The sequence below is a fragment of the Anomalospiza imberbis genome, chromosome 4 (assembly GCF_031753505.1).
Source record: "Anomalospiza imberbis isolate Cuckoo-Finch-1a 21T00152 chromosome 4, ASM3175350v1, whole genome shotgun sequence".
Taxonomy (NCBI): Eukaryota; Metazoa; Chordata; class Aves; order Passeriformes; family Viduidae; genus Anomalospiza; species Anomalospiza imberbis.
The window spans coordinates 51,638,531-51,653,424 of NC_089684.1; the positions used below are offsets into that span (position 1 = coordinate 51,638,531).

General features: G+C 38.2%; 1 protein-coding gene across 2 annotated transcripts in view; it reads left to right on the top strand.

Moving 5' to 3' along the window:
- FAM193A (family with sequence similarity 193 member A) overlaps nucleotides 1-13,524 on the top strand; it is a 76,959-nt gene extending 63,435 nt beyond the window's left edge. For both annotated transcript variants that reach the window (XM_068188512.1, XM_068188513.1), the window contains 6 exons: nucleotides 89-371; nucleotides 2,247-2,433; nucleotides 3,968-4,198; nucleotides 6,068-6,911; nucleotides 9,792-9,873; nucleotides 12,643-13,524. In XM_068188512.1, coding sequence (XP_068044613.1) covers nucleotides 89-371; nucleotides 2,247-2,433; nucleotides 3,968-4,198; nucleotides 6,068-6,911; nucleotides 9,792-9,873; nucleotides 12,643-12,736 — 1,721 coding nt within the window. In that variant the 3' untranslated portion in view covers nucleotides 12,737-13,524. The remainder of the gene's footprint in view (nucleotides 1-88; nucleotides 372-2,246; nucleotides 2,434-3,967; nucleotides 4,199-6,067; nucleotides 6,912-9,791; nucleotides 9,874-12,642) is intronic.
- Nucleotides 13,525-14,894: the final 1,370 nt, after the last annotated feature.

Genomic DNA, 14,894 nt, shown 5'->3' on the forward strand with positions numbered 1-14,894 from the left:
ACTCTGTATGATTTTATGGATAGTTTATGGGGGGGGACTTACTAATTATTTTTAACTGTAGGTGGTTTCTTTTTTCCTACCAATTTAGGTGAAGTGTTCCACAATATTAATAAAGAGGACCATAGACATTCTGCACCAGTTGCACCACGAAATAGTCCTACCAGTTTAGCATCCCTTCCTTCACTGTCTCCTGCTGCACTGTCTCCAGCCTCCACACCACATCTTCCAAACCTTGCTGCTCCTTCTTTCCCCAAAACTGCTGCAACAGCCCCTGGATTTGTGGATCCTCATTCAGGTCTTTGTCCTACTACAGTTGCACCTCCTACTTCAACCACAGACAGCTCTGTAAGTGCCCCACCAAGTGTCTGCAGGTAAGTTTGTTGTTATTCTTGCCATTCTTTTGTTTTCAGTAGAAAGGAAATGAAAATTCAGATACCTCTTCTCCTTTGACACTGCTTGTGGTGTGAGAGCTGTGTTTGTGTTCAGCAAATGAAACCAAATGCAGATACTTAGTATGTAACTTGGTGTGAGACTTCTCAAATGTGATTTCCATTGAGAAGTCCAGTTACTGAATTTAAAGGCTTGAAAACAAATGTTTGCTCACTCAGAAATACTGCCTGGGATATGCAAGTCAAACTATTCTTTCTTACTCTAATTACTGGTTGATGATTGCTGCTGCTGAGACACAAACCTATTGTATAACATACCTGTTTTCTGGCATTTTGGCATTACATGGCAAGCAGGAATGGAAAGCTGTGAAAACTTACTTTGTAATTTAGCTCAAAATATAAAGAGCTCATACATGGTCTTGAAACTTGCCTTGTGGTGACACATTTTCCTGACTACACTTATGACTTCTTAGATATCAGTCCTGCCATTTATACAGTGGTTTTAGCATGGAAGGCTCTTGTGATTTCCGAAGGTTTTCAAAGGTCTTGGAGCTGGGAAGGACTTTGGAGCTGTCTTCTGGTATCGTTATGTACTGTGGCAGGATGACAATGGTGCCAGCCCTTTGATGTGTCTGAAGGGTGGAGGCATAACAGAAAAGCAGTTGAGTCATTGCTCTAAGCTCTCTGACCTGTGGGGCTGTGATCATGGATGCTATGAATGTAGTCTCCTGGCTGCTGTAAGTTTTTGGAAGATGATGTGAAATTTAGGTAGAGTTTGGTAAATGCTTCTAAAAATATACTTGTTTCTGTTATCAACTGGTTTTATTGAAGATATCTCAAGATAAGTAACTGTTCTTTCATACTTGAGAAATTACTGCAGTTTTGTAAAGAATTTTTCTTATCTAGTGCACGGAGATAATTGAATATAGACACAGTAGAAATCCAACTTTTTATCATTGTATCCAGGTGCTAACACGATATTTTTAGTTTGTTAAAAAAAATGAACTGAGAGAGACCCAGAAGCAGTGATTGCGTTCTGGGGAGGAGGAGTGAGATTAGAAAGAAGAATTATACCTATTCTGTAGATAAGGCAGAATATGGCCTGTTTTCACCTTTCTAACATAAGAACGAAGAAATACTTATGATAGACAAGAGAGGGGATTTTTTTAATACTACTTTGTTTTGAAGCAAAATCACCTTGGTTTTAGAAGACCTGGGCAGTAGGAATGTTGTGTGCAGTTACACAGAGCTCTGGGGGAATCAACTGCCATGGACCTGCTTATTGAAGAGATGTGTTAGTATTTCCCCTTCAAAATCAAATTGCAGGCAGTGTAACGGGAACTTTTAGGTTTTAGCTGACCTTGGATTTTTTATTTAAATCAAGAGCTTGAAAATCTGTCTAAAACCAGGAGATTTGCAGCTGCATTTGAAATCTTGATGTTACAGGTGGTAAGAGGGGCAGCAGTTTCAAAACTATTCCATTTTAAAAAGCTAGAGTCACTACTTCTCAAATACTTTACCTGTTTAGAGCCAGAAAGAACTGTTCCAAAACTCACTCTCTAGGCTGCTTGTTCAGGGCATCACTACATTTGTTTTTTGTAGATGATTTTCCTGTGTATCGTTTTATCCTACTGCTTGGGTTTGAATGTCTCCATTTGCAAGATAGTGCATGAAAGCTTTAGGGTGGCTCTCCCAGTCTGAGAACCATTGTTCCAGTTAGAGGCAGGAACATGTATATATTTATTTATCATAATGATAATAATTATTGTTGTTATTATTATTACTATTATATAACATTTTGTACCTTACTTATTATCATTAGGGTTTTATAAGCTTTTTTTTTTAAATTTAACATAGTGATCCTGATTGTGAGGGCCATCGCTGTGAGAACAGTAACACGTATGATCATCAGCAGTATGATGGAGAGGAGAGCCAGGATGAAGATAGCTGTTCAGAGCATAGCTCCAGTACCTCAACTTCCACAAATCAGAAAGAAGGAAAATACTGTGATTGCTGTTACTGTGAGTTCTTCGGCCATGGAGGAGTAAGTTTTTGTATTTTAAATTGCTTTTGTTTGTTTTTTTGTCACTTGCTCCTCATAGGTTGCCTGTGATTTATCAGACTGCATCTTAGGGGATAGCATTGGAACTCATTCAAGAAGTTGTAAAAGGAGTTAAAAAGTAATTTTCCCTTTTGAAATGAAGGATTGAAATAAACCTTTCCATTTCAAAGCATTTAAGAGCAGTAAAAATGACTAAGAGATTTAGGAAGCAACTGACTTGAATAATCGATGTCATGTTTGACTGAAACTGCAAACAGGGGCACTGAGCCATTTAAATTACTATACAAAATTCATTCACTCGTCTGTAGTACTGTAGTTACAATGAATGTGATGAGGTGGGGCAAAGGTACACTTTATATAGGATATTAGTTTAAATCTTTATGGCAATTTATGAGCTAGTCTGCTATCTGTAAAAATAGCAATCCTCAAAGTATTCACTTTAATACAATTTTTTTAAAAGGAGGAAAAAAGAGAGCTCTAGATTCTTAGCTAAAATATAACACATTATTTTTTTCTTAACTTGTAAATCTGTGTATGGCCTGTTTTCATAATCAGTTCACTGGTACAATTTGAGTCGCTGGCATTTTTCCTATTTGAAGTAAAAGCTCACTTTATTTGCCATGTATTTGATCAGGTCAGTTTCATCTTAGCTCTTCAAGTGAATGAAAAGCCCCTGCGCTGTGGCTTAAAGGGGCCAGGGAGGGCATTCCATTTCTCCTTGCATGTTTCCACTATGTCCATGCTTGATTTGTGTTTGATAGTTACCTGACTGCACAGTAAGTTATTCATTTTGCTGAAGTGGCAGAATGTGACAGGATTTTTAAGTTAATAGGCTTTGTTTTGCTGGTTTACTGAGTTGAACTGGTATAGCTGTGAACAGATGGGCACCAGGTCTGGTACAGGAGCAGAGAGGGTAAGGCATCAGGAGGGGAGAGGCAGTGAGGAGTTGAGAGGCAGGAGCAGCAGCTGGGAATACAGATATGGAACATGATGCAAGGATTCCACTTGCAGCAGTGTTAAGTTATTGATGGGACTCTGCTGGAGAGTGTGCTGGCAGGCTTCAGTGCAGGATAATCAGCCCTTCACAGGTACAGCCCAGAGGCCTGTGTAGCCCAACCTCTGAAACAGATTTCATAGGAAATAAAAACAGAGTAAACGTCTGCTGATTTGAAATTTTCAAATACAGCATACCAATCACAAGAGAATAAGGAAATAAAAGTCACAGTATTTTTTTCTTGATTTTTAAGGTTATTTCTTTGTCTTCTTACTCATGCCGTTCTCCTCAAGATGAGCTGTTCTTTCAGTTGGAAAATACAGTTCAGAAGCCAGCACCAAGTCTGGCAGGTCTGTTTCCTGCTAAATACACTTTAGGTTCACATACAATGACTTTGATAGTCAGGTTTGGACCTCCTGTGTTATTTGAAGGAAGAGTATTTTGAAATTTCAAAATCTCCGAAGCATTAAGTCAGTGAAATTTTTCCATTCAGTCACTAAAGTTCTGTTTTGTGTCCTTTAGCCTCCAGCTGCACCAACCAGTCGAAATTATGCAGAGATGCGAGAAAAGCTTCGTTTACGTTTAACAAAAAGGAAAGAGGAGCAGCCGAAGAAACCAGATCAGATCTCTGAAAGGGAAAGTGTTGTTGACCATCGAAAGGTGGAAGACTTGCTACAATTTATAAACAGCTCTGAAACCAAACCTGTAAGCAGTTCTCGTGCAGCCAAGCGAGCCAGGCACAAGCAAAGAAAGGTAAGACATAAAAGTATGTTTATCCCAGACCTCACACTTTGGAGTCTGTGAACTCCCCTCAGGTATGCCAGTGTATACTGATTTATCCTAATGCTGTAAGTGTGGTTTGTGGTACACTGCCAGTTTGTTCTTACACAACTGGCTTACCTGTTCAGGGGCTATCTGAGGAGGTATGTACTAGACTGGGAGGATTCCTGAAAATGCCCTTGTCATGTGTTTTGGTGCAAGTCAGCTTTATACTGGAATCTCCCACACTTCAGAAGGTTATTTCTGAGTATCAGAAATGTTAAAAATGTTATTGTTTTGCAGCATTGACATTTAAAAGTGATGGAAGTTAGTGTTTCTGTACTGGGATAATGGTTTTGATAAAGTATGTCTGTAGGAAGCCAGGAAACATAGGTCAGTGCTTTTATGAGAGAGGAGGCATTTGGTATTTTTAGAATAATTGCACTGAGCACCTTGCTGTCCTGATTGACAGAGGTTAAGTGCTGTGCCACGTGATGACACAAAGAGTTATCCTGAGCTGGAGTGGCAAGCTGCAGAGAGGGGACAGGGAAATAAAAATTACAGGTTGCTTTCAAATGAAAATTGTCAAAAAAGATTTCTAAAAAACTCCAATGTGTTATAGTGAAATTATTTTTTTTGAAACAGTATTTTCTGAGGGTAATATAGAGGAAATATGAAAAAGGAATAACAGAGGAAATTCCCTTTTTTAAATTTGGAACAGGCAGGAAACCTTTTCTTAGAGCAATTCAAGTATCAACCATAAGTATAAAGTTCAAGGCACAATGTAATTGGTTGCTGAATGTTTTTAATTTCTGGTAAGCATGTTATGTGATCACACTGTAAATATTTTCTTGTTTGTGGATTTTCTTCTGGCACTACTTCTGCATTCTTTAAATGCTTCCATGGGTTTGGAAGACCTAATGTTCACAAGTTAAATTCTTTATGTTCATGTTGTAGCACTATTCAGCATCTTGAGGGTTTAGTGGATTATTTATAAATAAAATTAACTTTGTAAAATTTGCAATGCAAAATTCACTTTGCTCTTACAGTGCAGTGTGAGTGTAAGAAGTGGAAAATTCTCATAGGGTCATTCTCATGAGCCATTCTCATTTTTTGAATGACTTCTGTAACTGTGAAAAAGTAATGCCATACAGGCGCCTCTAAATGTGCAAGAAAATAAATGCTCATGATTGTTCTCATTGTATGACTTTGTTTCATTTTGCTAATGATGCAAGATCAGTGCTGCACAACAAAGTTTTAGGCATAGGCAGTAATGGCTGGCAAAATCCCTTATGTCTTTGTTTTGGTTAATGAACTGTGGCTGACAATGGAAAACTGCCATCCTTAGGATTTTTGACAACTTCTATTATAGCTATTATTTGCTTAGTGTTTTGGTGCAGAATGTTTTTAAGGATTTTCTTCATAACATTGCTGATCTCTGAAACAGAACAACTCTGCTACCTTAGCAAGAGAAAAGGTAAATGATAGGACCTAATGCAAGGTTGAGTTACCTTAGAAACAAACACAGTCTTTGAGAAGGAAGCTGAATTTTTTGTGGCTATAGAAAACTTTAATGTGAAGTTAGGCTTAGCAGTAGGGAAGAAAAGATCAACAGTTGATCTTTTGTTATTAACAATGGTCGAATGAGTTACAGAAACATAGAAAATGTGAATAGAGAAAGGACTGTAATATATTTAAAAGGGCAGCCTTTGTATACTTATTTGCTTGCTCTGCAGAATTACAGATTTAAGTATGTTCATATGTTCACATCCTAGGATTTATAAAGAAAAGTAGTAATAATCCCTAAAACTCTTCATTTCCAAAATATTTGTCACTTTCAATAAACCTATTGTTACTTTGCAGCTCGAAGAAAAAGCTCGACTTGAAGCTGAAGCCAGGGAGAGGGAGCATCACCAGTTGCTTGAGGAGCAGAGGCGGCGTGAGGAAGAGGAAGAAGAGAGACTGAAACAGGAATTGCAGCGGCTCCAAGAGCTTCAGCAGTTACGAGCTGTTAAGAAAAAGAAGAAAGAGAGAACAAGTAAGGACTGTCCGAAGGCAGACCTGCTCCCTAGGAACTGCCAGGCAGCGAAGGAACCTGTCCCAAACACACCCGAAGACATTCAGAATGGTACCCTTGAGCAATCAGAAAAGATAGAAACCTCAGCTGGTTCACTGTCAAGACATGTGAATCACACAGAGCAGAGGCCAGTTCTAGAGACGGGCTGTGAACTGTCCACTCCTGTAAACACTAGAGACTCGAAGCTGCTTTATCAGAAAGAGGGCAGTGTAAAGCAGCATGAGCCCCTCTCTTTTCTGCTTGATATTATGCATCAACATAAAGAAGGAAACAGCAAACAGAAACTAAAACAGATGAACAAACAGTGTGTTGAACAAGTGAAAAAGCCTGTTGAGTCCCCCAAAGCAGCTGAGATTCAGACTAAAACCAGAAACCAAATAGAATCCAAAGCAAAAGCAGCAGAGCTCCCAACACTTGCAGAACCTAAAAAGGATGAGAAGAAATTAAACAATAACAACAAAAAACAGTTGAACCATGTAAAGGAAGAGAAAGCACCTGTAACAAGTGAATCCCCATCACCAAGTGAACAGCAGCAAAATAATAAGCTAATACTTGCAGATTCTCCTCAACCAAAAGGCAAGAACAAGAAAAACAAGAAGAAAAAAGGGGACAAAATCAACAATTCCATTGGTAAGTGCATAAGAATGTTGAAGAACTTGGGCTATGTTCTGTTTTTACTATTTCATTTCAGAAGTCTGATGTATTTATCTTCAGGCATTCTTGCCAATGTAAATCAGAGAAACTGAAAAACTGGTGTTAGGAAAAGTAAAGTCATTGGAATTTCAACAATTAAGAGATGGATAGTGTTTTAGTCAAGTGGAGGATGCTTTTAAAAACAAATGAATAAGCATATGCTGTAGGTTTTGTAGGGGGTTTAGTTTAGGCTTTCTGGGAGACTGGCTTTCTTTTCTTGCTTAAAATAAATATGTTGTTTAATTCAATAGTATGTTGAAATCTATTTTGAATTTCTTTAAAAGCAAGATTGTTTCTTATACCGTATTAGGAGTATAGTATGAAGTTGGTCTTACTCTTTAGGCAAGGGAAATAAGGGGATTCTTCAGTCAAAGAATGGTCATTCATGTATAAGTATGCATTTTTTCAGTGAAAATAATTCCTTTCTTATATTAATTACATCAACAGGTAAATAAATGAATACAGAAACTAATTTACTATTTTTTATTTGCCAGAGTGAAAAGTTGTAGTGGGATGTTAATTAGTTGATTAAGTTGATTGTGTTCTCCATCTTAACTCATTCTAGTCAACAGAATTACTTTTATTTCTCAGGAGTAATACAACTGTAGAAGATTGAGTTAAATGAAGCAAGTTGCACTTGAATAATTGTATTTCCAACTTTTTTTTTTTTGTTTGCCTGAACACATCCAACAGCTAATACCAGAGCTGAAAATCACGCACAGTTCTGGCCCATTGGCATTGTCAGCACCATAGTCAAATTGCTGTTCTCAGGCACCTCTTTAGTCTTGCACATCCTGGGTCCCTACTGGGTCTACCAGTTGGGATGGCAACTTTGTGGTGTGGACATCTGTCTGCTTGGAGCACCTGGTCATTCCCCTGGGATCACCTGGCAGCTGAGTGGTAACATTGCATAAATTCAATATATACCAGTTCTTGCTGCCATTCTGACTGGTAAGCACAGCAGGACAGGAGACCTTCATATCTTGGCCTTCTCTGCCAGTGTTTCAGAATACTTACTTTTGTTAAGCTTTGTTAATAAAAATGTAAAGCTAATTCCTGGTTGCAGGAAGTGCTAGGGGTTTTTTTAAGTTATTTCGTGGTTGGATTGGGTCAGCCCACTATCTCTGTTTTTAAATCTGATGCCTAATGTTTCCATTCTATGTCAGTCAAGCAGCAATACAGTATGGAACGATTTTCTCTGACATCTTAGTGCATACTTTATTGTGGTGTATTTGGGTTTTGGCTCTTTTAATTTATCAAGAAGAATGTACTCCAGTGCTTGGAGCAAGACAGAACTCCAGAACTGGGATCAGAAAGAGAAGACTGGAGACACTTGAAAGAGAAAATATGGAAGAGTGTGTTAACTGTAGGAGAATGCAGGTTCCTTCCTGCCCCCACCATCTTTTTTTTTCTCCTGCTTAAGTCAAGTATACTTTAATTTCCAAAAGTTTATGTTTAAATGTGAAAAAATACAGGGACATGTTTCTGAATTTGTCAAGGAAAAATTGTGCTGTTCTCTATAGACTTGGGACTGGATTTTTACTTTATGTAGTTCTAACCTGAGAGCTACAAGAAAGATACTGTAATACATGATTTTTCATGTAGTTATATTTTTTTTAAGATACAGGGTTGATGTACCAAATTAGCAAAGATATAAAGATTGAACTGAGAAAAAAACCAAGTAGAACTAGGGTAATTGAGAGAACATGAAAGGAGGGAAACAAAGCTAGGGGGTTTTAACTGAGTTTTCAAATGAAGTGTTAAAGCAGTAAATATACTTTTGGTGAGATCTCTTTTTCTTAAAGAAATTTCTTCTGGCAGAGTATTTTTACTTCTTGTTACAAACGGGCTGAAGAAAGGTAGGAGTGTTGGGGAAGCCCTGTGTTTGTAGGGCTTTCTGCTTCCTCAGAAGTAAGTTGAATAGCAAATACACGCAACTTTTAAAACTACCACGAGTGTCTTTACCATGAGTTGTCTATCCTCATAATCTCAAGGATTCTGTAGTCAGGTGTGTTCATGGTGGTTTTGGTTACTTGCTTTGTCTCATCTGTTTTTTGACATGTATTGTAAAGCTGCTTCAGAAATGAGACTGGAGTGTATATGCAGGGAGAAAGAAACTTCCAGAGGAAAATGTTCAAATTGGTTTCTACAAAATGTGTGGATTTCAGTGCATTGCTTTTTAAAGTCCAAAAGAGAACCATATGCTGAGATAGTACATTATACCAACAGGCTCTGTGGTGACTTCATTGCCATATTGATGTGTTAAATATTTGGGTTTTTTTTTTTTAATGAAGTCTAATGGTTGCTAGCATGACTTAAACTCTTGCAGACACAGCCTGATCATCATGTCCCAGAGGGAGTACAGCAACTCTACAACCCAGAAGTTTCCAAGTATTTTTCTTTAAAAACACTGTGTTTAAAATGCTTCTAGAGCTACATTTTTAGTAGTAAGACCAAAAATTTCAGGCATTAAACAGCTATGTGATTCATCAAGCCCTCTGTATGATTTGGTTACTCATGTGCATTCCAGGTTTATGGTACCTTTTGGAGCCCATGCAATCAGTACATTTACTGTTAAATCAACTCTTCTTTTTTGCCAGTATAACTCCTTCAAGTCTGGGCAGAGATACTAGTATATAGGGGTTTTAAGAGGTGTCTATTTAATTGTAAGTGTGTATTAATTCAGCATAAATGTGAATAATGAATAGTCTATGAGGTTCAGTCAGTTCTCCAAAGACATCTTCAATGCAGCTTCTTCCTCTCTCCTTCCACCTTCCCCATGGAATCTAACATAGTGCCATCATTTTTTCTTTGTAGATGATGTGTTTCTACCCAAAGACATTGATCTAGACAGCGTGGAAATGGATGAAACAGAACGAGAAGTGGAGTATTTTAAAAGGTAAACTGCTGTAGTCCCTGTGCATAATGCTGTTGTTGCTACTTTCCACGTGTCGTGGTTATAAAGCAAGCAAAAACAGCACCACACCAACCCCCAAGTTAATAACTAACTCCTGTCAGAAAAGCCTGTGTTGTAACACAGCAAATCCTGTTACAGCTGACATTCTGAACACTGTAACAGTCACCAGATCTGTGGGCACAGCTCATGGCTGGATAGCACAAACTCAGAGGCAAGTGCCAGAATTACCTATGTGACCCCCCAGGTTCTCATCAAGGCCTTCAGAATATTGTCAATTACCTTTAATTATAAGCAAAGTTTGTGTGAATATTTCCTTTATTAGCCACACAAGCCAAATACTGATTAGTGTTTTCATTAAAAAAAAAAAGTGATTAGGCTTAAGTTTCCAAACAGATACTTCAGAGAGGTTTGTTTGTTTTGTTTTCTTCCTTGTTTACAGAAGGTGTTTGTTGGGAATTTTATACTGTACATTAAGCAGAGATGTATAGCTGTGGGCTAAATGTCTTATGCCAGACTTTAGGAGGAGATGCTTATCCTAGAATCATAGAATGGTTTACATTGGAAAGAGCATTAAAGACCATCTCATTCCAATCCCCCTGGCATGGGCAGGGACACCTTCTACTAAAACAAGTTGTTCAAAGCCTTGTCTGACCTAGTACAGTGACAGTAAAAGAATAATATAAACCTATGCTTGTGAAAGTTTTTTCTTCTGTATTTTTTGGTTGATTTTGGGATCTCATACTGAGATTTGGACTCGATGATTCCTTGTTGGAATATTCCAGCTCAGAATATTCTGTGATACTAGTTACCTCTAAATTCCTCAAATGTGAGGAGACAGCTCACGTTTAAATAGTGTAGCACGTGTTCTTCCATAATACTGAAATCTGTTTGAATTTGTTCTCCAGTGGTGTCTGGTTGTGCTGGTTCCCCGTGAATACATCTAGTGAGCCTTTCATTATGGTAGCCAAATCTGTAATGTCACAACTTGGTTTCCTGCAATTAAATGATTTAGGACTGAACAGTATTATTTCCCAAAGCAACACAAGCCATTTGTTACAAGAAAAGACTTTCAGTATGGATTTCTTTTCTAAATTTATATAATTTTCATAGACTACAAGCCTGGGATGTAAGGTGTGTCTGGGTCTTGCAAAGAACTGAGTACAACTGCTGCTTATTATTGCTACAAAATGCATATATCTGATTATTTCTGGAGTTACAATGTCCAAGACAATGAAATTGTCACAGGTACATGGTCACAGGTATATAGTCTTAAAAATTATTTTTCTGAGTGGTGCCAACTAAAGGATTTTTTTAAAATCAAAATGCAGGTTTTACAGGTGAAATATGGCATGTGTTAGATACTGCGAATGTTGATACAGTATAAGCCTTTGTTATGGAATATTCTTATCTTCCTTCAGGTTTCCACTGTCTGCAGTAAATAGAGAAGCTCTGTTCATCAGTTATTTACTCTCAGTAGAATGAATAAAACAGTGTATTACATTTGTATAGGTGCAGTTGAATTTTGGGGATAAATTTGTCAAATGTGATTCCAGCTGAATTAGCACTTTAAAGCGTGCTGTTTTGTAACCCATTCACTAATTGGTGCAGTCTGCTCCTTTACTGTCATCTGTTAGGAAGTGTGTGTAACTGTCTAGTTTTTTATGGATACCTGTTTAGAAAAAGGTGTCTGAAAAGCCCTGAAAGGTGCTGTTTTAGGGGAGAAAAACAGATACTTAATGCCATTAAGGCACCTTTAATACCTAGGTTTTCTACCATTTGGTAATGCCCAGCATAATACTTGGAAGGCTAGTAGCATGGCTTGTTCTAGGAACCTTACATGGCAATGAGCTGACTGAATTCGTATTTTTTGCTTGTAGTTCATTCATCATCTTCTCTTCATGTTTTGTAGTGGTATAATAGATGGATACCTTAATTACACCCTGACATCATGATTAATATTGCACACTGCTTCTAACCAGCACAGAAAGAAAAAAAATAAGTCTGATTGTAATCTTCCACTGTACCTGTTTAATTGTGCTCCTTCTGTCTGCTGCCCTTTTTTGACTTTCAGTTGCTACAGAAGCAGTGAAACCTTCCAGAGAGAGGTTTGCACTGCTTTGATGCAGTCATGCAGCCTTTAGCCTCCACAAGCTACACCTTGTCTCAATAAAGTTCTACAGCTCAGATTAACAGTCCCTGAAAGGCTGCATGTGGCAACTTTTTCCAGAGTTATTCCATAAACTGTGGTCAGTGAAAGCAAATAAGAGGATTTTTGTTCTAGGGTTGTTTTTTCCAGGCACGTGGGCTGGAAAATCTGCTGTATTAGAGACCTCCTTTCCCTAGGTCTTTGTCTCCAATGTAGCTTTGCTGTATTAAGAAGAGAAGCACAGTGCCCCATGCCATTGGTGATGCTGCTTTACCCACCATCTACCACTCTTTCTTACCCTTTCAAAATTGTTGATGAATACAGCAATGCCATTTCTGTTTCTAGTTGACATTTAACATGGTTCTGTGCTGCTGAATGTGCAGCATTCTTTGTTACCTCCTTCACTTAATTCTAATAATGCAGTAGTGTTAAAAGTAACTGGTTTATGATGTATTTGAGTGATGGACAAGTGATTTTTTTTTTGTTTATGTATGTTTTTTGAAGAGGTTTTGTCTTTCTGAATGAGAGCTTCTCTCCAAAAGAGGGATAACACATGTGGATTGATTTTAAGTATACTGATTTCACTTTATTTTTTTTTTTTTCAGATTTTGCTTGGATTCTGCCAGACAGACAAGGCAGAGACTTTCCATCAACTGGTCCAATTTTAGCTTAAAAAAAACCACTTTTGCTGCACATTGAAATGACACAATACAGGGGAGGAACCCTGCAGGAATCAATGAACGACAACTCCACTTACCTGTCCTGCTGTGCTGAGAGCTTATCTGGTCTGGAGCCAGTGCTGCCTTGCCTTGTCCCCAGTGCTGTGTGGATCTGCACTGAACCCTTTGGCCTGATAATTCTTGCGGACTGAAAAATTGCCACTTTCTACCTGAATTTGTTAGCTTGTGTGCTTGTAGTCTGTGAGTGAGACTTACTTGATTGTAGCTGTATGCCGTTGGAGTTGGAACAATAGCTCTTTTCCATCTCCTTCTGAATGCCTTGGCCTCAGAGACTTTAAATTGCTTAGGCTTGGGTGGAGGCCAAAATACTAGGTTGCGTCACCTGCAGTGGCTCCTGTCACTTCTGCATCTAGCTATGTTTTGTCATTCTGACTCCTGACAAAGGAATGGACCTAGTCAGTTGTGCTTTCATCTGCTCCAGAATTCTCCTGACATGACTTCATGAAAGGAGGCTCTTATGGGACAAGTATTCCCTCAGTTCTTTCACAATCTACTGTTTAAGAGTGTACAAGTTACGCTATTTGTGTTTTGATTTTTTTCTTCCTGACTTGTAGCCAGCTTGTGTAAGAATACTTGCAGAATGAGAAAATTTAAAAAAGAACAGTACTCACACTATCAAATCTGTTATAGAGTGTATAATTGTATTAACACTGAAGCCTAACTGGCTACTTTTTTAACATATTGTTAAGTAATATTAAAATCATGTCTTTCTTTTTGAAAGATGGAATACATTAGTATGGCAGATGACTTGTGTCTTGCTTTTTTCTGTGTGGGTGGGGAAAGGGAAGAAAGAAACATACAAAAAATTTGTAAACCTAATTTCAGCTGTGTCAAAATCGGTCAGTGAAGGTTTATCAGCTTTGCTATATTCTCTGTTTGCCAACTCACATGATAGGAAAAACTGTCTGCTAGAGCAAGAAAGATGCCTCCTGATTGCTGGAACTAAGCTGTTGTGAATTACTGTAATGTTTCTATTTCAGTGGATCATTTGTGAGCAACAAGGTAATACAGACATTTCCAGTTTAATAGCAGTGCAGTAGTGAAGTAGGCAGGTTTGATGCTGCTGTCAGGTAAATGGTTAACAATATAGTGATGGTTTGCAGTTCCATAGTATGCCCAGTGAGAAAGAGGATGGGTGATCTAGGAGCTTGAACTGTGTAAAGATAGCACACTTGTAGAAGTTCTGATACTCTGTTCAGAATAGAGACAGCAGAAGCTTTTTTACTTCTAGATGACCATACCCAAATTATAAGGCAGTCTTTTTTTGTTTTTTGTTAAGAAAATGGATCTTCCACTTAGTATATATTTAATGTCCTTTCCCAGAGCTGTTGCACAGTTTTCTTTCTTCTGCTTGTTGTCACATATTTTTCTGTGATCCACCCCCTGGGCTTGGGACTGAATTGCAAGACAATGTCATTACACTCAGCTTGGGACTTGGGAAGGTTTGACAAGCAATTGCTTTCATGTCCCCTGTGAGGCATGGATGTGGCAGGATTGGGTTGGCTGCAGACCACTGAAACATCTACAACTTCACATCCCTTTTTTGTTCTAGAGCTCCTATCCCAATGTGTGCTCCTGGTACAGATTATAGTTGCTCAGCTTATACCCGGCCATTGTAGGTAAAGGAACCCTTAGTCTCCTGTTGCAGAAGAGATTTTGAGAACAATACCTGTCTTCAAAATATAGTTCAGGGACATCTTCTATTATTCTTCTTCAGAAAAAAAGTTGAGGAAGGGATTAATATCTTCGATTCACGTTTTATTTTTGTCAGTGCAGTGTTTGTCAATGGATTTGTTTGCTTGTGCTGGAGGAATAGCAGCTAAAAGGTAAACCTAAAAGGTAATATCCATGCCACTCAGCACCAGCTGTCCCTGCAAAACTAAAAAACTGTGCTCTTGAAAACACCTGCATCAGTTATTGGAAAAGAATGAACTTTGTTTCTTGGGAATTTGGAGGCTTGCATCTGTTGCAGCCTGAGTTAGATCTTAGTTTTATTTCTATATATAAAACGTTACTGAAGAGACTCCTCATGTGGAGCAGTGGCTGGGGAAGAAATTGCTGTTAAAACAGCAGAAGCTGGAAGCATGTGTGAAACCCAACTTCTCAGACTTTTTCAG